Source organism: Rhinopithecus roxellana, chromosome 5, assembly GCF_007565055.1.
Source record: "Rhinopithecus roxellana isolate Shanxi Qingling chromosome 5, ASM756505v1, whole genome shotgun sequence".
NCBI classification, from domain to species: domain Eukaryota; kingdom Metazoa; phylum Chordata; class Mammalia; order Primates; family Cercopithecidae; genus Rhinopithecus; species Rhinopithecus roxellana.
Genome location: NC_044553.1, coordinates 109,899,265 through 109,920,570, shown reverse-complemented (window position 1 = coordinate 109,920,570; position 21,306 = coordinate 109,899,265). Strand labels below are relative to the sequence as shown.

General features: G+C 48.8%; 2 protein-coding genes across 6 annotated transcripts in view; one reads left to right on the top strand and one right to left on the bottom strand.

Moving 5' to 3' along the window:
* The window catches only part of SCAPER (S-phase cyclin A associated protein in the ER), a 587,291-nt gene extending 580,618 nt beyond the window's left edge, over positions 1–6,673 (top strand). For all 4 annotated transcript variants that reach the window (XM_030930958.1, XM_030930961.1, XM_030930960.1 and 1 more), the window contains 3 exons: positions 340–531; positions 3,579–3,630; positions 6,132–6,673. In XM_030930958.1, coding sequence (XP_030786818.1) covers positions 340–531; positions 3,579–3,630; positions 6,132–6,235 — 348 coding nt within the window. In that variant the 3' untranslated portion in view covers positions 6,236–6,673. The remainder of the gene's footprint in view (positions 1–339; positions 532–3,578; positions 3,631–6,131) is intronic.
* A 5,676-nt stretch (positions 6,674–12,349) lies between these two features.
* ISL2 (ISL LIM homeobox 2) lies at positions 12,350–18,084 on the bottom strand. Of its 2 annotated transcripts, XM_010375722.2 has the most exons (6): positions 17,867–18,084; positions 16,826–17,015; positions 16,289–16,551; positions 14,260–14,543; positions 13,518–13,685; positions 12,350–13,098 (listed from the first exon to the last, which is right to left on the bottom strand). In XM_010375722.2, exons 1-6 carry the CDS (start codon positions 17,922–17,924, stop codon positions 12,982–12,984), a joined length of 1,080 nt encoding a protein of 359 aa, XP_010374024.1. In that variant the 5' UTR covers positions 17,925–18,084; the 3' UTR covers positions 12,350–12,981. The 2 variants fall into 2 exon arrangements, with proteins under 2 accessions (XP_010374024.1, XP_030785580.1); XM_030929720.1 differs by lacking the exon at positions 17,867–18,084 and having other exon boundaries at positions 16,826–17,459.
* Positions 18,085–21,306: the final 3,222 nt, after the last annotated feature.

The following is a 21,306-nucleotide window of genomic DNA, read 5'->3' as shown; positions in this document are numbered from 1 at the left end:
AAGGGGGCATGGGGAGAACTTTGTTAAAGCAGTGTGCATTCTGAATCCATTTCATAGGCGTCCTTAACTCCGTGGCAACTACACCTTTCATCATGGATTATAATAACTTTTAAATGAGTGCAAAACTTTCAGGATCTTTTCCTTAAGTTGGGAAATGAGATTTTTTTTTTTCTGCTGTTTTCAAGTATCACTTAAATTAAGCTCTGGTATGGAGTTAGGAGTCTTTCTCTTTACACTCCTTCAGCATGTTTTCCGTGGTTCTAGTCGACACTGTTGCAGGCGGGTGATGGACAGACCGGGGCGTTTTGGCAGCTGACCTGGGCTGCTCCTCCATTTCAGGTAATAGTGCAGTCCGGCCGCCACCCCACAGTGCTGCAGAAGCTCTGCCAGTTGCCCTTCCAGTATTTCAGTGACCCACGGCTGATCAAAGTACTGTTCCCTTCACTTATCGCTGCTTGTTACAACAACCATCAGAACAAGATCATTCTGGAGCAAGAGATGAGCTGTGTTTTACTGGCCACTTTCATTCAGGTACCTTCTACGTTATACCTAATTGTCTAGCTTTATGTGTAAACTAATGCAACAGAAACGTAAAAGTAAGCCAGCTATTTATTTTTGCTTTCCATACTACCTTTTAAAATCTTTACATATTTATGTGCTTTAAAATTAATTTTTAAAATATCAGCATAGTTTCTGAAATATTAGTGGAACCGCAATTGGGTGTTATATAATTTCTACTTGGAGGAATTCAAGGAAAGGATATTTTTCCAGTTAATGAACTGGTAACCCGTACTCAGGAAATGTTTTTAAAAGACTGCCAGATTTCTTTAAGGCTTTAACTATTGTATTTATCTTGCTTTTATTCTAACTATAGGAAATAGATAAAATTGCTGAAGATGAATTAAAACTAGTTGTACATTTTTAAATAAATATGATTTTCATATATACATAATGTATAAAATAAAAACCTGTTATATTGATTTTTTTTAATGTAAAACAACTTTCAAGTACAGCCTTATATTTTTCTGATCCAGTTAAATTCTGTAGGGCTAGAATCAGAATTAGTGCCATAGCAAAGTACTATTTCCACATCTAAATTAACTCAGTCAACTGAAAAACCAAGTTGACTATGCTTTAACATTTGCTACTAACTCATCCTGTGAAATTTTTTGTCATTGTAGAGCATTATTTACTGAAAATCTCCCATTTCTTTCAAATATTCCACCATAAGATGTGTTTTTGCTCCATGACACACATGTGATGAGTAGATAGTACTTTCTGGTCTTCAGAATAATGAAACAGAAAGCAGAGTTCTGTATTAGTATTCTTCCATATTCTGGTGAATATACATCTATCACCGTCAGAAGGATATGATAGTGCCCAGCTGGCTGCGAACTAGAGGATAGCCAAGGAGTTCCCCGAGCCCTCATCTTAGACAGCATTTCGAAGTTTACATTTTCCAAACTATCCTGTATTAGATAATTAATAAACACAACTAGATCAATTATGTTAGAAAAGTTTTGTGTTCAGCTTAATTGTTCTGTTTGAATCTACATTTTATTTTCTGAAAAAAAGTTAAATAAGATATTCAGATCTACAAATATGGATTTCAAAAACTGTCTTATAGTTAATATCTTAAGAAATTTTATAGTATATAACATCATATCGACACTTAGGATTCTTCATATATTTTTAGAGCCTTAGGAGTAAATAAAATAGAAAATACATTATGGGCCGGGTGTGGTGGTTCACATCTGTAATCCCAGCACTTTGGGAGGCCGGGATGGGCAGATCACTTGAGGTCAGAAATTTGAGACAAGCCTGACCAATATAGTAAAACCCGTCTCTACTAAAAATACAAAAACTAACTGACCGTGGTGGCAGGCACCTGTAATCCCAGCTACTTGGGAGGCTGAGGCAGGAGAGTTCCAGGTTGCAGTGAGCCAATATCACGCCACTGAACTTCAACCTGGGTGACAGAGCAAGACTCCATCAAAAAAAAAGAAAATACAAATACATTATGGATAATTTTAAGAATGTGCTCTTTCTAAATTCAGATTATTCATTCTTTTATTCAACAGGTAATGTCTGAGTATGTAAAGTGTGCTGGGCACTGACTGCTCTAGGCACTGCAAAATACAGCAACAAATAAAACAGATAAAAATTCCTGCCTCCACAGATCTTTGATTAAAGTGGGGACAGTCAAGCAAAAGAAAAAAAAATTAGTAAAACAAATAGTATGTCAGATGCTATGCTAAGTGCTATGGCAATAAGTGCTGTGGAGAAAAGTAAGGCCGGAAAAGGAGCTAGGGACTTCGGGGAGATGATGTGCAGGTTTTTATGGTGTGGGCAGAGAACCCTCAACAAAGACAGTGATGTTTGAGCGAAATCAGTTTCATCTGTATCAGCTTAGTTCCTTATGTTTTCAACTGCATAGACAATGACTTATAATGATACAAATGATATCAGGATCTAAAGAGTATATATATTTCTTGTGTTGATCTGATATTGATCACAAAGTACTAAGTCTACCTTTATTACAAAAAAAACTATATATTTAACACAAATTTTGTAAATGCTAAAAAAATTTCTTATATAGTTTATTTCAGATAGCATATTAGACTTGTGGAGTTAAATCAAGTTTCTTTCTATGAATAATTGTGCTGAAGAGAATGGATATAGATAGGATTTTTGTTTATAAAGTGGTTCCTCAAGGCCTCTATGTGTTACATTATAACTAAGTTACTAGAAAATGATATTAAAATGGGAGCGGATTGTCTTAGGTTTCTGAAGATTTACGTATTGTATTTACATTTCTCATTTTCCATCTACATGCAAAATTACCAGACTTTAAGATTTAGCTGCAGAATACATAGGGCTTTTATATTTGTACTTTTTAAAAAATGATCAAAATCTGTTGATATTTTAAGAAAGCAAATTTGGCTTAAATTCTAGTTTATTAGATAAAAAGTTATAATTTCCAAAGTAGGCAGCAAGCTGTCTCCTGGTGATAATTTAGCAAGATGTAAGTCATTACTGTTTGGTTTAAATTTATGAGAACTTGGACTACATAACATCAGTTTCTTCAGCATTTATATTTGGGCCCCAAAATATTCATACAAAAGTGGTTGCATGAATCAGAAGTATATTTAAAACCACCCTTAGGCCGGGCGCGGTGGCTCAACCCTGTAATCCCAGCACTTTGGGAGGCCGAGACAGGCGGATCACGAGGTCAGGAGATCGAGACCATCCTGGCTAACACAGTGAAACCCCGTCTCTACTAAAAAAAAAATACAAAAAACCAGCCGGGCAAGGTGGTGGGCGCCTATAGTCCCAGCTACTTGGGAGGCTGAGGCAGGAGAATGGCGTAAACCCGGGAGGCGGAGCTTGCAGTGACCTGAGATGTGGCCACTGCACTCCAGCCTGGGCGACAGAGCAAGACTCTGTCTCAACAACAACAACAACAACAAAAAAAAAAAAAAAAAAAAAAAAAAAAAAAAAAAAAAAAAAAAAAAACCACCCTTAGTGAAATTCTCTGTTCATAGCATTGATAGAAAAACACTTCTCTCCTCATACAGGATTTGGCACAGACTCCAGGTCAAGCAGAAAACCAGCCTTACCAGCCCAAAGGTATGTCTCTATTGAAATTAAATTTCATGTGTTTGTTAGCCAAATGAACATCTTTCTTATCCTTTCCTCTGGAACTTTTACATTGTATGTACAATTTTATACATAACCTAAAATTTGAGATTCAGATACCAAATATATTTCAGTAAGTAAAAAAATCAATTTTGTTATGAAGCATGAATGCATCCAAATATGTATAGAAATCTATGGGAGTAAAAGAAAAGCACAAATATCTTTGTATAATAATCATCTCATGCAAGATATATTAAATGGTGAATAATCACTAAAGAGCTGCTTTGTGATACAGGAGCCAGATCATTAATATTGGCCCACATGACTCGCATAAATGCTGAAATCACATAGGTCTGGTTCCTTATCCATGTTCAGAATAAAGTTATCAGTAATAGTAGCCCACAATTTCCCCCTAAGTTCGAGTACTTGAAATTTTGTTTTGAAAATAATTGTTTTACATGGAGAAAAAGTCATCTAATTGGCAAAGTCCAGGGCAAAAGATTTACAAGTTTTTTTTTCCTATAGCATTCCTGCTGGGGTGTTTGCTGTGATCAGAGTCAGAGATTTAGAATTGTTACCACATTTTTACTTTTTTAAATATTCTGCTACCCAGACTGTAATTGAGAAGTACAAGTTGCTCTTTGGCTGTTATGACAGCATCTCTGATGAATGAGACCCTAATCCAGATCTTCTTCAATTCTTCCATTAATTTGATAGTCTTTAAAGTGGCCATTTAGAGGTATACTCCCAGCAGGACCCTTTAGGGTACCCACCAAGAAACCTTTACTTGGTGGGGGTGGGAGGTGTTACCTTGGACTCTTTCACACACACACACAAAAAAGTCCTGTACAGTGGACAGGTGTTGAAAAGTGCAAAGAAAATATAACTAAAGCTGTTACAATATCATGAAGGGAAAAAAAAGACATTTTATTGACTCAGGCACCCAGAAAAGTTAAACAGAAGGCTATACGACTTTTCAGAAATCCAAGTCAGCATCCTTGTCGGTACCATTTGTCTGAGCAAGAATTAGTCTGCAAGTTCAGTTCTGCCCTGACCCAGTCACAGCCCTTTTTGTTTTGTTTTGTTTTGTTTTGGTTTTGTTTTGTTTTGTTTTGTTTAACTACTGGCGGATACTTGGGAGAAATCAGCAAAATGTGTTAACTACTCTTACAAAACAATTTTATTTTGAATAAATTAAAATGCTTGGAAAAATCTTACTTATTTTCAATTGTACAGCAGTTTTGTTTTGTTTTGTTTGCCACTAAGAAGTATAAGCATTTTTTTCTGTTTCTCCTGATCATAAAGATGAGTCACAATTTGTTACATGGTCTGGAAGACACAGTCCCAGAAGCTGCCTCTGTCTGCTTGGTGGACTGAGGCCTGTGGAAGTCAACCTTCTGTCTTTTCCAAGGGACCATCTTCCCTGATTTTCATGCTTTCCCCAGTTACAGTAGCTTAACTCACAGAACAGCAAATAGGGAATTGGTCTCTCCTTTGCTCAGAAAGGGTCATCACTATGTTAATGACAGCTCATAATATGTTGCTTTTTTTTTTTTTTTTTTTTTTTAATGATGATGCCTCACTAAGTTGCCAGTTTGCAACTTGGATTATTTGTTCCCCTTTTGCCTAGATTAAGTCCCCATAAAATGTCTCAAGTATTTTGAGTTCATTGTCCAGGTAAACCTTTAAGTATAAAAGCAGCTCTTGGTAACACCACATTCCTACTGCCCAGGAAGAATTTTGGTTTTCAAATACCCACTGCCTGTCTAGCTGCAATTGTTTACTTTACCTATGCCACTGGCCAGTACAGCTCCTATCATTCATTCCTACTGCTTTGTTAGATAGGCAGTGCCAGATTTGAATAATTTTAAAGATATACTTAAACTACATTCATGTTTTAAATTAAATAGACTTTCAGAAAACGTCATCATTTACATAAAGTTTTCCCCTTTCATGGCTAACTTAAGGATAGAATATAGGCCTGTCATTTTAGTTTGTTTGCTTTTTTTTTTTTTTTTTTTTTTTTTTTTTTTTTTGAGACAGGGTCTATGTTGCCTATCCTGGAGTGCAGTCACTACTCACAGGTGCGATCATAGCAAACTATAGCCTCTAACTCCTGGGCTTAAGCAGTCCCCCTACTGCAGCCTTCCAAATAGCTGGAACTACAGGCATGCACCACTGTGCTTGCCTGGTTGCTAATTTTTTTCTCATTGTGGAGTCCAAAAACATCTTTTTTTGTAATTTCTGTAAGAGTTAATGTCTGAATATGTTAAAGCACAAACTGGATTGTGGTTAAAATATGTCATATATTTTATACTACAGATAGATTGATACACATAGATCAATCACCTTATTTACCTAAAATGTGTCATGGTTTATTTGAAGGGGGTATCTCCATTTTATACTCAGATATCAAAATAAGTTTAATTTATGAATCTTCAAAGAATTTAACCCTCTTTTATTTCACTTTTTTCTCTTTTTTTCCCCCTCAGGGAAATGCCTTGGTTCCCAAGACTATCTTGAGCTGGCTAACAGATTTCCTCAGCAGGCCTGGGAAGAAGCTCGACAGTTTTTCTTGAAAAAAGAGAAAAAATAAATAAATGTTTTGGTTGATTCTGTATTTGAGTACCCTTGTTAATATTTTAAATTGTTCAAACAAACATTCTAATTGTTCCTTAAGAACTCATTTTCACATGTTTATACTCTCCCCACACTGTAGATATGGCATGTACTTTACACTATTTATGACTGTAGATACTTGAATGTTCTACTTGCTAATTTTGCAAGTTGAGTGTATTTCATTTATGCAAAATATCTTGGAGTTTGATAACTTCCATCTAATGATAATATATACTTTGCATTTGTAATATTGGTGAAAGTAGACATAAAATTAGCAAGTCTGTTTTGTTCTTGTAATAAAATAACTTATTCTGTTTTCATTGTTGACTTTTCATGTTAAGGAAATACAAATCTGAAAGAAAAATGTTAACTCCACCCCTTGAAGTATCTTAAATAAAGACTTAATTAAAGTTTACCTGCTCTAAATTTAACTTTTAAAGGTCTACGGTAAAGATATTTGCAACACTTTTACATTCTGACTACATAATATGTTTGGGGACTATTTGAAATCAACTTAGGGCATTGTATTCATTGGTCTGCCTGGGAACCTCTCTCCTCGCGGATAATTCTGAGAACTTCTCTTGGCATTGCCAAGCCGAAATTATTCTCCTAAGTAAAAATTAGTGATAAAAAAGATGTGTCCTAGTGAATCACCCTAGAGTATTTTCTCTCATGGTTGTGAAATAAAGCAACGCTGAAGTAAAAGTCACACAAAAGGTCGAAATGGTTCTGAATGAGTTTCACACAACTCCACTTCTCAGTGTCTGCCTGGAGATGTTGACCTTTTCATGTCTTGTTCTCATCGTTTCTCCACCTTTAAGCCCACGGTCAGTGCTAAGCCGTTCACTGAGTGATATCAGTAGTAATTTCTGTCAGATAATGATCAAACATTACCAAGAAAAAAGATCCGGTTGGGAAAAAAAAGATGTGAAAATGTATTCGACTCGGAGACTACGGAGGGGGGAGGGACTGGAAAATACAGAAGTTTTATGTTTTTCAAAATCAAACTTACCCACCTAGTGTTCTGGACCCTTCTTATTTGGAGCCTCACAGAGCTGCCGGGTTACATATTTGCTATATTTTACTTCTTTGAAAACAGAAAATTTAAAGGTCTGGTTTAAAAAAAAAAAAAAAAGGAGCTCCTCCCTATGCGATCGGCGCCCCAGCCGCCGCGGGACCCTGGCGTCTCCGGGGCTCAGCCCAGCCAAGCCCCCACCCCGCGGGTCTCCAGCGCCGCGCTCCGGCTCGAGGGCGGGGACAGGTAGCTCCAAACTAGAGGGACGGGCTCTAGGGCCACCCCTCCCGCCTTGCGTGGCGACTCCGCCGCCGGGCACCGGGGAGCGGGACCCAGGACTCCAGCCGCCGGCCGCGGGTGCTCAGCAACTCCCGGAGCCGCAGGGCCGGGCTGAGCTCCGCGCCTGCGAGGCCGAGGGGTGGCCCGTGGCGCCCCCAATGCTCCTCCCGGGCGGGGACTGCCGCGGGCCCAGCGAGCGACCCCGGGGGAAGGAGGCAGGTGTCGGCCGCAGGCTCCTTCCACACCTGGAACAGGAGTTCCCAAAGCTCGCTGGCCCCGCGCTCTCGAGGCGTGGACGCAGCATCCTTGCAGCTGAAAGGAATCATCAAGTATTTATAAGATTTCCTGCAAGACGCTTCACAATAGAATATACTTATCTGGTCGGAAATTTGCCAGAAGCCATAAATAATTGAGACAGCTGTGACTAACCTCCCAGAAAGCATACCAGAATTCGCAATTAAACATTTAATTGAACGATCTCATTGCCCCTTCGTCCCGGAGAGGAGGAGGAGTGAGAAGCAAACCCAGGCCCCACCCAGCCGGCAGCCTGCGCGGCTCCGGCCCGGGAGCGCCACGGTGCCTCCCGGCGCACGCGGTTCCTGGGAGTCTCGTGTTCGCTGCTTTCGGGCGCCCTGGCCCGGCCCGGACAATTTAAGCTCCAGCTCCCTGGGCTTTTCCGGCTTCTAAACTCTCCGGGGCTTGAGGGAGCGCAACGCCCAGGTGAGCGCGGCCGCGTCTCGTTGCAGCTTGCAAGGACGCAGTGCCCCCACAGGTTGCTTTCTCCCGGGGCGAGGGCCGCCCCCCGGTTCTTCCGAGGCTGAGGGGCCGCAGCGGAGACCGCTGGGCGGAGGCGAAAGGCCTCTGCTGGGTCCAGCCTGTGAAGTTGACGGTGCGACTGGGCCTGTTCGGTGTGAAAGCGACAAATTCCCCCGGGCTTTAAGCCCAGAATTTGAGTCAGGTAGGAGAGGCTGCCCGAGGCCCGGGGGCAGCGACGTTCGAACGCTCAGCGGCGTTGCCCAAGCCAATTCCCCGCAGCGGCAGCGGCTCCCTTCCCCCGGAGCCCTACGGGACACGCTGCCCCAGACGCGCAACTGGACGTCAGAGCCGCAGCTTTGGGCCCGGCCACTCTCCCGTCCTCCAGACTCCAGCAGTCGCGGGGCTGGCACCTCGAACCCTGAACCTGGCCCTGGGAAGCCTCGGTCCGAACCGCGGCCTTCCTGGGTTATTTCTTCCAGGGCTCTTTGCCACTCTCTGGGAAGTCTTGAGTCTCGGTAATCTGGGAAGAAATTACTCCTCACAATCCCCTATTATTCCACTTCCTCGTCCCTGCTCCCTCCCCCCACGCCCGAACACGGGGGTCTCCAGTTAGCTACTCTCAAACCACGCCTTAAACACGCTCTTTCCCAACGGGGAACCGGCCTTCCTGAGCTCCTGCCGGCTCCTGGGCTCACGCCTTGACCCCCTCCCCGTTGGCTCTGACCTTCTGGACCAGGAGGCACCGAGGCGGACCGCTAGATTCACCTCGCACTCCCGCCTCTCTGGCAGGATTGTTGCTGGGGCCCCGAATGTGCTTTATACATTGAGCCGCTCCCCACCCAACTCCACATCTGGATCCCAATGGAGTATTTCCTGGTTGTGCCCTTTCTTGCTCTCATTACTACTCTCAGTCTAGCTCTATTCATCTGCATCTTTCATGCACAGTCTCCATCAACAAGGTGCCAGTCTGTACTTGGCCACTCAATCCTCATAACTGCACTGAATCCCAGTATTTTCAAGAAAGTTTACTTTTACATCCATCAGACCCCGATTTAAAAGCCTCTAATCTTTCCCGCATCAGCTTAATAAACTCTGAATTTCCTGCTTTGATCACCACTCCACTGGGAGCTTCTCTGCAGATTGTTTCTCTCTCCAGCATGCCGCTATTTGGCTAATTCTCTTGCTCTCTTGGGTGAACACCCATGAGAAAGCACAGTTAACTAAATGTATGGCCATCTATGTCCTCCCCTAGGCAGAAGAGGTAGAACCTCAAATTTTCTAGAGAACGATCTTAGACAATATTCATTTAAACGCTGTATTTGCAGCTGACAAAAATGAGCTTTGTTATTCCATATTCAAAACATAAACCCTGATTTCTGTTCCACAATCCATTAAATATTAAAGTTTGTTGGAAATACTGCCACAGGGACTGAATTTCCCAGAATTATGCAGTCTTTCAATATGTATTAAATTTTGTGTAAAAACTTACAGCCATAAATTTTCCATGTCTGGGAATCCCTTTCCTGCCTCAATTGCATAGAGCTATCCAAATTAATAGTTAAGTCTTCTGAGAAAATCATATTCTAAAGTGAATCTAGCTAAATAACTCCCACTTTCCACCTATGGCCTCTTTTATTGAATTGAGTTTTTACTACACAACTGGGTATCTAATGTTAAAAGTTCAGTAAGCATAAAATACAACACTTGTAATTGTTACAGGTAATTTAATTTATGGGGAAATCCCTACTGTATTACAGAAAATGTTTAAAGATGACCTGGAAACCAGTAAAACTGATATTTATTAATGTAACTAACCAAGCATAGATGTGACACCTCACTAGGGACCATTGTAATAAGGCTTCGGAGTTGAACCCTTTCCCTGGAAACCCAGAGAGAAAACGATGCACCCCTTTAGGTGGGTAGCAACTATGGGAGAGAAAAGCTTGTAATGTTTTATACGGTGATACAGAGAGATGCAGGAATCTTAACACACAATAACCACTTTTATCTAAGTAACTTCCCAGTATTCAAAAAAGACACAATCATATAAATATCAAAAAGAGAAATTCGATTTTTGATTCATGGATGATGAGGAAAGAGATAACGAATTAGATGTTAAGAGATAACTAGTGTTAGATGGTTCCATTCATAGCGTTAAAACACTGCAATCTGTCAAAAGCAAAAATTCAGAGCTAACCATTAATGAAATTCTGTATTCAATAACCTGTTATTTCCTTTTTAATAAAAAATAAGAAAACCCAAATATTCTGGATAAATCAGAAGTTTTTGAAAGTGAGATTTATTGGAAGTTTTAGCCCCCTGTCTAATGGCCAGCCAGAAGGTAAAAGAAATCTGTATTTCTGTTTGGGAAGGAATGGTCTACGTTAAAGGAAGGAAGCCTCAAAGAACCCAGACCTGATTATTAAAGCCATTTCTGGGCACTTGAGAGGTAAAGCTGGTCCTCATTAACTCTGCGTATCTCTTGCCTTATCTCTAAGTTTGCAGCACCATTTCCCATATCCCAAAGAAATGTTCCCTTTAATATTTGTGCTAGCGTCACCTTGACATTCAGAAAGTAAAATATAAATGCAGCTCCATTTTCCCACCTCCTCCCATTTTCTTTCAGTAATCGCCAGCAAGCCTTCTATCATCTGGAAGTGGGGTGGCGGGAGTGTGAAGGAATTCTGCCAAAAGCGCTGCTGAAAAACCCACAGTGGCCTCTGGCCATCCAAGTAGCCATGGTTAACAGAAGGCACCTACTTCTCTAAAGACTACATGGCCTCGCAGACACGTTTTCCTTGCCAGCCTCTACCTAAGCTAAGATGGCAACCATCCCCTACCCAGTGAGGGCGTTGCCCACTTTCAAAACAACCTTGGACAAAGGATACGCTTATGGGTCCCTTAACTCAGGGACCAGGAAACGGCAACTCAACGCCAGAGGTTCTTACAGCAGCGGTGAAGGCTGGTATTAGAAAAGAACTGTCCCAAGCTGCCAAAGGGTTAAATATCTGTGAAGAGTAAAACCTGAGCCTCCATGGGTTTTTTTTTCTTCTTCTTCTTCTCTTTCTTTCTTTTTGGGTTTTTTGCTTTTGTGTGTGCGCGCTTGCCCGGGGGCCTACTGGAGATTCAGTATCTCTCGGTTATTTCCTGCGATCACTAAAGCCGGTTTTCAAGAAAACAAGTCACAGGGGTTTGAAATGTCACACCAAGTGACCTGGGCACGGCATATCCAGGGGCCATTCCCAGCCCCCCTCCCACCCAGGCCACCCCGACCCCCTCCACTTCGGTCTGGAAAGAAAATAAACCAAGGACACGCCAGACTGGTTCTGGGTGGACTTATTTTCCCGGCAGCCGCCCTCCTAGCGGGGGCTCGTTGCGGCCCCTCGGTGTATCGCTTGCAGGTGATGCCAAACGCAGATAAGCAGCCGCCGCCCGGCCCCGCCTCTGTCTAGACTGGGGAATTAATAAATGCCGCGGATTGATCACGTCGCGCATCCACTCCGGGAACAGCGCGGAGCACGGCACGTCACGGCCGCCCGGTCTGGCCGAGGTCGGCCTTGCTGCTGGGCCGCAGGGCTAGAGGCAGCGCGCGGGGCTTCGAGCCTCACTCAGGGCCGCGGACCGCGGGGGAAGGAAGCGCCGGGAGGGCTGGCAGCGCCGAACGAGAGTGGGGCTAGGAGCTCGGCAGGCGCCAGGCCAAGGCCGGTTCCGGGAGCGGGGCACGCCCTCGCCGGCATGACCCTAGGCCGGAGTCCGCTGCTCAGCTGCCACGAGCGTTGCAGGTCTCCCGCCTAAATGAGTCCCGCCTCCCGCCCGCGGGTCTCCACCGCCAGTTGCCCAGGGGTCGCCAGTGGGGCAGGCCTGCCTCTGCGAGGGCCTCAGCGCGCATGCGCCCAGCCCACCCCTCGGCCGCGCCCAATCCCCACCCGGCCTGCCCAGGCCGCAGCACGCGGAGCCCCGGCAGCCGACGGCAGCCAGACTGGTGGACGTGCCTCCTCCGGCACTCCCGCCGCGCCAAAAGCACACGGGAGCAGCGTCGCACCGGGTTATTATATTTTATTAAGATCAAAATACGAGTCCCACTGTGAACTGGCTGTTCTCACAATAAATAACAATAACTTACGTTTGTTTGTTCGGCAAAGGCTCACACACTCTGTCCTCCGTGGAATAACTTAAACACTTTCAAGGCAAGTCTGGTTTCTACTGTTTCCCAGCAGTCATGCGCTTTGGGAGTTTGAGTGTCTGTTCCTCTGACTTATCCCCTTCCTCTTCTCCGCTAGAGCCCCGGCGAAGACGCCAGGGAGCACGGAGCGGGGGCAGGGCGGGGATCCACGTGGGCGAGCTCGGGGCCGGCCGAGGTGGGGATACAGGTGGGGCGTGGAGGGACAGAGCGGCGGCTACGCGGAGAGGAGAGGGCAGAGCTAACTCTGGTAAATCCCAAATTCTGGTTTTGAAAAAGTAGAGTCCTCGGAGCAGAGGTCTGCCATCTGGTGAAAGCAGGTTGCATCCTGGCGCCTTGGGCCGTCCAGACCGTTTCTCTCGGTCCTCTCTCATAAATAACAATAGAATAATCACGAAGGCGAGAGAGCTTTCGGAACTGGAATGGCCTGAGCATGGGTGAGTCTCATGCAGGGAGCATGCGAGGTCCGCAGGCTGGCAGGGAGGGGTCCCCCTCACGTCTCCACGGGACTCGGCACCATACTGTTGGGGGTGTCCGGGAGCTGCGAGGACAGGGAGGTCACGTCGCTGCCGGAGGAGTTGCCTAGGGAACCGGACTCGGAGAAGGAGACCTGGGACAGCGGAAACACCGGGAAGAGGCAGGTGAAGGGGCACCCGAGCTGGTGCTCCAGGGCCGCGTGCTCCGAGTCGGGGAATGTCCCTTGGGGACCGGTCGCCGGCTGAGAGCAAGCCCGGCGGAGGAGGAAGCCAGGTCCCCAGGCGTACGCAGGGCGGGATTAGGGCGGGGGGAGCGGGTTGGTTAATCCTGCGACCTCTCTTGTGCGCACTTTAATCCAGGGAGACCTGGTTTAGGGTGCGTAATGGGCCGAGGTGAGGTTTCAGAGCCCGCCACTGTTCCCCCTCCCCCACCGCCTAGGGCTGTCCCCAGCCCCTCAGCCCAAGGCTACCCCCTCCCCTCTCTGCCAGGCTAAGTGGCTAAATCCCCAACCCGCAGAGTACCGAGGTCGGGGCAGGTAGGGCAGGGCCTCACCAGCTGCTGGAAGGCGGGTTGGTCCAGGTCGCTCTGGAGGGCAAATTCGCTGAGCGCCTTCCACGGCGGCTGGTACGTCTGCACCTCCACTGCGCTGCCCTGCACAGCGTTCTCATGGCGGATGGGGCTGCCCGCCACCAGGGGCGTGCCGGTCAGTCCCTGAAGGCTCTGTGGGGCAAGCAGAAGGCCTTGGGTGCTCGAGTTAGGTCTGGCCTTTTGTGCCACCTTTGAGACCGGAGCTCCAGGCCCTCAGTGATTTAGGGTCTGCATTACTTTGTGGGGAGGTGCACACTCGACCGCATCGGAAGAGCCCTCTTTCTCCACTGGGGATCTGCGGGGGTTGCAAACTTGCCACGATAGGTCAGCCTTGGTGCTGGGAGCCAACCACCCGGTGAGGAAAGGCAAGGCCTGCACTCCCACCCTTCTGCAGCTGCCGACAGAGGGACACAACCCACCAGCCCGACTGGCGGGCGCTGCACACAGCCATGCCGCCGCGGGCTCCGCGCAGCGCCCGGGACCCGCATGTGGGGCTGCAGCTGGGGCAAGGAGAAACCCCGATCCCAGACAAAATAGGAAGCCCCAAATCCAAGGGAAGCCTAGCTCTGAAGGCACAGACATACACCATCTGGAGCGCCCAGTTCTCCCTGGATCTCCCAGGGCTCGCCCAGAAAAGGGCACACAGATACCGCGGTGGAAGCGCAGGCCCCACCCAACTCGAGCCTTCGGCCCCGCGGCCGCTCACCGTCTTGTCGCTGTGCTGCTGCTGCTGCAGCTGCTTCATGAGAATGGATTTCTTCTTGTCCTTGCAGCGTTTGTTCTGGAACCAGACGCGGATGACCCGCGGGCTCAGGCCGGTCATCTCCACCAGCTGCTCCTTCATGAGAGCGTCGGGCCGCGGGTTGGCGGCGTAGCAGGTCCGCAGAGTGTGCAGCTGCTTCTCGTTCAGCACAGTCCGCACGCGGGTCGTCTTCTCCGTCTGCTTGTGCACGTGCGGGCGCAACGCGGGCTGCCTGCCCGACCCAGCGTCTGCCAGGACAGGGTGGGGCCAGAGGTTAGCGAGGGGCCGCCACCCACCCGCCCGGAGCCCAACCTCCGGGTGGCCGAGCCCCCCGGGGCCCGATTTCGTTTCTGTTTTATTTTGTTTATTTCGTTTAATTGTTCGTCTTCCTCTCCATCTGTTCGCCTTACGCGGAGAGAGCTGTGCATTTTCGTTCTTTCTCTCGCTCCCGGCCGGACTGCCCCGCAGCGATCTCTCGCGAGCTCAAGCAGGGCGAGGGAGCTCGGCGACAGGCCGCTGCGGGGAGGGAGTGGCCGCTCAGGGATGTGCCTCTTCCAGTCACAGGACCCTCGGAACGAGCGAAGCCCTCCGGAAGAAGTCGGAGTTTCAGAGGAAGAGGAAAGAGGCTCGCCCAGAACTCTGGAGAGGGAAAGGGAACGACGTGGACCCGTGGCGAGGTGCTGCTCAGGGGACTGGGTGGAAGGTGCGCATATCCCGGGGGCCTACGAGGGCCCTTCCCTCCTTCAGAGCCCATTTGGACAGGGCACATGTGTAGAAGGGTACATGTGTAGAAGACTCATCCAGGGTTATGGACGGGCCTCCAGGGCCTGCAACAGTTCCTTCCTGCCTGCCCTTGGGCTTCCGCCCCGGTCTCCTTCCTCAAGGCTCCAGGTTCCCCAGCCCAGTGGCCACCCACCCACCACGCTGGTGAACAGCCGCTGGCACTCTCCTCGCTTGGCCCCAGGTTCTCTCCATCCCAGGGAAACAGTGACTGATTCCAGAGCCTGCAGCCTGAAGCCCGAAACAAACAAAGGGGAGCCTCTCCGAGATCCCAGATGGGGGTGCACTGAATACCCGCTTCCTCCCATTTCACATCTCCATTCTACATTCCTGACCTACACACCTTGGATCTATACTGCACCATTTAGGTTTATGTTCCCCTCCACTCATTTCTAGGTCTGGACAAATATTTATAAATAGCCCATCCAGCCCAATTTCCTCTTTCTGTAGGGAGGAAGTGGAAATCCAGAGAGGGGAGGAGTGGGGCAAGGCCACACAGCACCGAGAGGCCCAGCCTGGTCTGCGGATCTGTGCTGCAGGCCTATGGCTACCTGGGGGAAACTGCCCTGCTTGGGGCGGAGGCACGGCTGTTTCTGTTCAGCCCTACCTGCCCATTATACACTCAGACCCCATCTCTGGGCAGCTACTGATTAGGACCCAGAATATTCCAGTGAGAGTCCAATATGCATTGATAACACTCCCCCTCCACCAGAAGAACCTGGCTAAATTGTTCATCAAACTGGGCCTCAAAACAAGACGGCAAAAACCCCTCTTTGTTGGGTTCTTGGCTCGTGGCCGACCAAGCCCCTGCCCAGCTCCCAGTTGGGAGCTGCGTTACTTACACAAATACCCCTGAGCAAACCTTCCCCTCTGACAATAACACATATTCCTCCAAGAAATTCCTAATACAAGCCCCAAGACGGACACCACTTAATATTCCCTGTTGTCATCCACTATTCTGCTCCTAGCACTGTGCCCTGCATGTTCCTGGTCATGGAGAACACGATTCTGCACAATTCCCGGTGCTCACTCATACGCACGCAGTTTCTCCCGGGCACACGAGAACACACACAGCCTTTTTCCCAGCACACAGTTCCGCACTAATACAGAAAAACATCCCGGCAGACCCAACCACACACAACTGACAACTTCTCGTTAGGGACACAAGCACGCAAGCACCCCCCCGCTCACCCCGGGCAGGCCCCGCGCTTACCTGGCAGATGCAGGCCGCGGGAGCCGGGGAGCGGGCCGGGGCTGCGCGGGCTGCCGGCAGCGGCGCGCTCGAGCAGGAGGCCGTGGTCTGCGCGACAGAGCAGCTCGTGCTCCCGCAGCGAGAACTCGTCCCCAGGCAGCAGCTGGCGGCTGCACACGGAGCAGCGGAAGCACTCGATGTGGTACACGCTGTCCCGCGCCCTCATCACCAGGTCGCTGCTGCTGAAGCCCACCTGGCACTTGGTGCACTTAATGCCAAACAGCCTGCGGGCCCAAGGCACAGCGGTGTCAGCGCTGGGCCTGCGGCAGCCCTCATCTCCCCGGCTGCTACCGGCCCCGGCGCGCGCCCAGGACAGTTTGTGGCCCACCAGGGGACTGCGGTGACCCTCCTGCGGGCATTCCCGGGCCCGGGGGCGCGCTGCGGCACCTATGCGGGATGCGGATGGCCTTCTCACCGGGCAGGGCCGGGGCGCGCGGGCAGGCCGCCATCCCCAGCCCCGGCGCGCGGTGGCCCAGCCCGCGTTCCCGCCGGCCTCACCTGACATAGTCCCGCTTGCAGTAGGTCTTCCCGTCTCTCACGAAGCACGTGCACGTCTCGTCCAGGTACTGGCTGCACTCGGCGCACTTGAGGCAGGCAGCGTGCCACTCGAGGTCGGGCGACACCCGCAGGATAAACTGGTCGTGGATCTGACTCCCGCAGCCCACGCACATGGCCGTCCCGGGCTTCTCTGCCGGGGAAGGGCGCGGGGCCGCGTCAGGCCTGACTGCCGGGACCCCGGCCGGCCTCTGCCACTCCAGCCCCAACCCAACCCGCTTGCTCTCTCGCTTTCTTTCAAGACTTGCGACCATAAGGAAAGGTGATGAGCTCTCTAAAGGTCCAGAGCATTGGAAACGAAAAACCAGTATCTTCTGGATTGCTGAAGGTTTCTTCTGTCCCCCACCCCCAAATATTTCGCTAGTACATTCATTAATCACAGTCGTTTTGTCGACGTGTCTTGAAACTAAACGCTAACACGAAACTAAGAAGAGAGTAAATACACAGGCACTGCGGTAGCCTGGACATCAACACCTAACGGTGCTGTCCCGGCATTTCCGCTCACACACTCCCACTCACAGCGGCTGCCTCTTATCCCAACACAGACACATCGTCTTTCGGCAGTCCCCGCTCATCCTCTCAGACATTTCTTAGTTTAAATATCCCAGAGCAAGCGAGAGAAAGCTTCCTAGCTTTGAAACACCGAAATGCAAACAAACAACAACCAAAAAAAAAAAAAAAAAAAAAAAAAAAAGCCCACATCCCTAAATCAAACCTAATTGCCTTTGCGCAAAACAGAAGCAGATTTCGCAGCCCGAAGTCATCCCAGCCGGCTTGAGAAACAGTGTTTACTTATAAAATAAAACAACAGGATTCCCAAAGATAAGCAGTCCTGCAGGAGATATGCATTCGTTTTTCCTCTCTTAAACTATCCTGACAAACAGAAGCCACTTGTAGAATCCACTAAACATTTTTCTGCATTAGAAATTTTGCATATTAAGCACACACACACACCCCACCCCACACACACACAGAAAGACTTACTCTTGGAATGATCACCCATAGCACCCAGAAAAGGATAATGAAAAATAATATCCACCATGCAGAAAAAGAGATGTGCGCAAAGTGTGCGGCCAGGGGCAGAAGGACGAGGGTCGCGCGTCCGGCCTCGGCTCTTTGCTAACTAACTCCTACTGCCCCGCGGAGTTGAGGGAGCGATTCCGCACCGGCCGGCACGCAGCATGACGTCAACACGCACTCGCCCCGGGCCGGAGCTGGGGGCGGGACCTGTGGCGTCACGAAGCTTCCCCAGAACTGCCGGGGGATGCGGGGGAGGTGATGGGTACCGGGGGCTGATGGGCGGGGTGGGTTGGGTGGGAGGCTGGGGGTGAAGGGAGATTGGCTGGGAGGAAGTGGGCCAACCCTGATTGGCCCGGAATGAACAATGGAGTGCAGCCCCCCCACCTCCGAAACCTACAAGGATCCTCTCTCCCGCCCCGGGTCTGGCAATCTGGACTGGACCTTGCGTCACCGCCTAGCTGTCTCCGCGGCCGTTACAACTCTGAGCTTCCTCTTGGACTTTCGGGGCGGTTTTCCCAGGCGCGCTGGAGCTGAGTGATGGATACCTGAGAGTGGAGGTGGCCCTCCTTTAAGAGCTCCTTCTTACATAAATTTAAAAAAAAATAAAACCCACTCTCAGGACAAGAGAGCCGAAGACAAGAGGGTCCAATTGGACGTGACCGTCATCGTCCAGCTGGTCACCTTTCTCCTCTCATGTGCCTTTGTTCTTTGGGTCCAAGCTAGAGAGAGAGGGTAGAGAATGACCACCTGGGTTCTGATAAACTCTATTTAAACTTTCCTGTCCGCACAACCTGTAGAAAACTTCCGATTGGGGCATTAAGTGGGTTGAGCCAGAACCCAGATCCAAATGCGCTCACCCGGGACTGGGACGGGTACTGGCTCCATCCTTGCTGCTGCCGCCGCTGCTGCTGCCCCTCCTCTCTCTCCTCCACCACCACCTCCTCCTCCTCCACCTCCTTTTTTTGTTGTTGTTTTGTTTTGCTTTTGATTGTTGTTTTAAATGTAACATGGACTCCCCCGCCCCCTCATTTTTCCCCCACCCAAATGGCATAGCTCCTTCTAGGAACACTGCTGGGGTCGATTGCGTGTCCTATTTCCAAAATAAACGATTTTTCTAAACTCTTGTGCTTCATTTCGCAAACCCACTGCAATGCAAATAATCAGAAACGAACATGAGACGCTGGGTAATTTACAGTGCTATCTGCGAGGCGGCGGCTCGTTGGTCCTGAGAAAATCTGAGAGTTCTGAGCAGAGTCCAGGCATTCTTTCTTTCAAAGAAATCGCTGTGGGTTTTGTTTGAAAGGGTTCAAAGACCGGCCCATTAATTATAAATAACATTTATCCAACCATGGTGTCTGTTCTTGTTTTCCCAGTAAAAGGAGTACCAAGAACTTGGTGTGTGCCTGGGTGGGGCGCGAGGTGAAACGCCTGCGGATAAAGTGTCTCCACCGCCATTCCAGACCCTGGCCCAGACCTTCGGGCTTGTGGGCCTGAGAGCGCAGTCGCTACTGCCGTTCTACTAAGAGCATGAGGTTGGTTGGCCTCGAAACGGGTGTAGCCAAGATCGCAGGCCCAGGCTTTGCCGAGGGCCAGGGCGAGGCCCCAAGTGCACGCTAATATTATTTGACCATGGTCCACGGTGAACGTTCCTCACCGGCCCGGCGCTGGGCCGAGCGCTTTAAGCCCGGTACAGTAGTGTCAGGCTTTTGACCTCCGCCTCTACCTTTAGAAGGTCTAGTCTTCTCACCGGTCCGGCTCTTTTTTTTTTTTTTTTTTTTTTTTCTTGTTGCGACAGAGTCTCGCTCTGTCGCCCAGACTGGAGTGTAATGGTGCGATTTCAGCTCACTGCAACCTCCGCCTCCCGGGTTCAAGCGATTCTCCTTCCTCAGTCTCCTGAATAGCTGAGATTACAGGCGAGCGCCACCACGCCCGGCTAATTTTTGTATTTTTAGGAGAAACCGGGTTTCACCATGTTGGTCAGACTGGTCTCGAACTCCTGACCTCCTGATCCGCCCGCCTCGGCTTCCCAAAATGCTGGGATTTACAGGCGTGAGCCACCGCGCCCGGCCACCGGTCCGGCTCTTGTTACAGCTTACCACCCCTTGGCCAATAGGCCATTTCTTGCTTCTTTAGTCAACAGTCCCCCAAAGAGCACTCACCCTGAGTGTGTGCAGGCGGGTCAGGGGTTGGGGGATGCTGCATTTGAAGGAATGTGTTTATGTAAATGGGGGACAAGAGCGAGGGGGTGGGTATCTGTGCCTGAGGCTGTGCCAGGCCACCAGTGTGACCTCCGGCATCTTATTTTAATTCTCCTTCCCTCAGTTTCCTCATCTGTAAAATGGAGGTATAATAATTGTAGCTATCTCTATTTTGTAATAATTAAATAAACTGTTCTCTGGAAAGGGCTTAGAGCAACACCTAGCACAGAGTAAGTACTCTATGTGTTAATTATGACAATTATGATTGTGGCTGTATCCTTATGTCGGGAGCCTCTGCCCATCCTGCCTGCATGTGTCTGGGTGGGGAGGGGAGTTCTAAGTATGTCTCAGGGTGTGTCATCTGATGATTTCTTTGTGTATTTCGATGTGTGCTTGCTCTGTGTGTGTCTGCTGTGTAGATGGGGTTTGGAGATGTGTAGTCTGTGCATAGACTTTGTGTACAGGTTATATCTGTGAATGTGGGCACGCAGTCAGAACTGGGAGGGGACTCCTGGTGTTTGTGTGTCTGCATGTAGAGCGAGGAGGCGCATCTGGCCCAGTGGCCCTACCCTCAGGTGACCCTGGAGTAGGCCTGGCTCCCAGTACCTCCTAGGTCTTGCTCACCAGGCCAGGAGCAAACAAATCTATAATTCAGGGGTTCAGACAGCTGGCGGGGAGGGGGCAGCTCCAGGCAGGAATCGTAGGCCCAGCTTTTAACCCTCTACTGCCTAGAGAAACTCTTCCTTCCCGTTCAGAAAACCCTGTCCTTTGAGACTCCACTAGGGAGGTGGGGTTTGGAGAGGGTTGCCTCTTCTGGGATGCTGGGAAGCCAGGTCAAAACAAATATTTGTTCAGGGCCACCATGTGCAAAGCCCTTGTTGTTAGCCTGTTAGGTCTTAAAAGTAATGTCATGTTGTGGGTAGTACTGGGCCCCTCCAATCCTCGAGGAAACTGAGGCTCAGAGAGGGGAAGTTACTGCCTCAGGTCACAGATTAAATCAGATCTGGCATTGAACCCAGGCTGTCTGGCTCCATCTCGCTTGCTTTTTTCACTGTGCCATTGAAGAGCCACATGAGTGTAGCTCCACCATTCACCCATTTCACATCTCTGGAGCTGTAAAACCAGAGATCCATTTCAAAATCACTCCGTGTGTGACTTCTGGTCACAGCCACCCCTGGGAGACCAGCACTGAGATGGGAGAAGAAA

Bases quoted from the DNA above. Each gene is read 5' to 3' on its own strand.
- ISL2 (XM_030929720.1), bottom strand. From the start codon at position 17,136: ATGGTCGCAAGTCTTGAAAGAAAGCGAGAGAGCAAGCGGGTTGGGTTG. The intron at 13,686-14,259 runs GTGAGCGGCCGC...CTTGCCCCACAG, and splicing joins AGCAGCACAGCGACAAGACG to AGCCTTCAGGGACTGACCGG. The intron at 13,099-13,517 runs GTGAGGCCCTGC...CCGCTGTCCCAG, and splicing joins AACCCGCCTTCCAGCAGCTG to GTCTCCTTCTCCGAGTCCGG.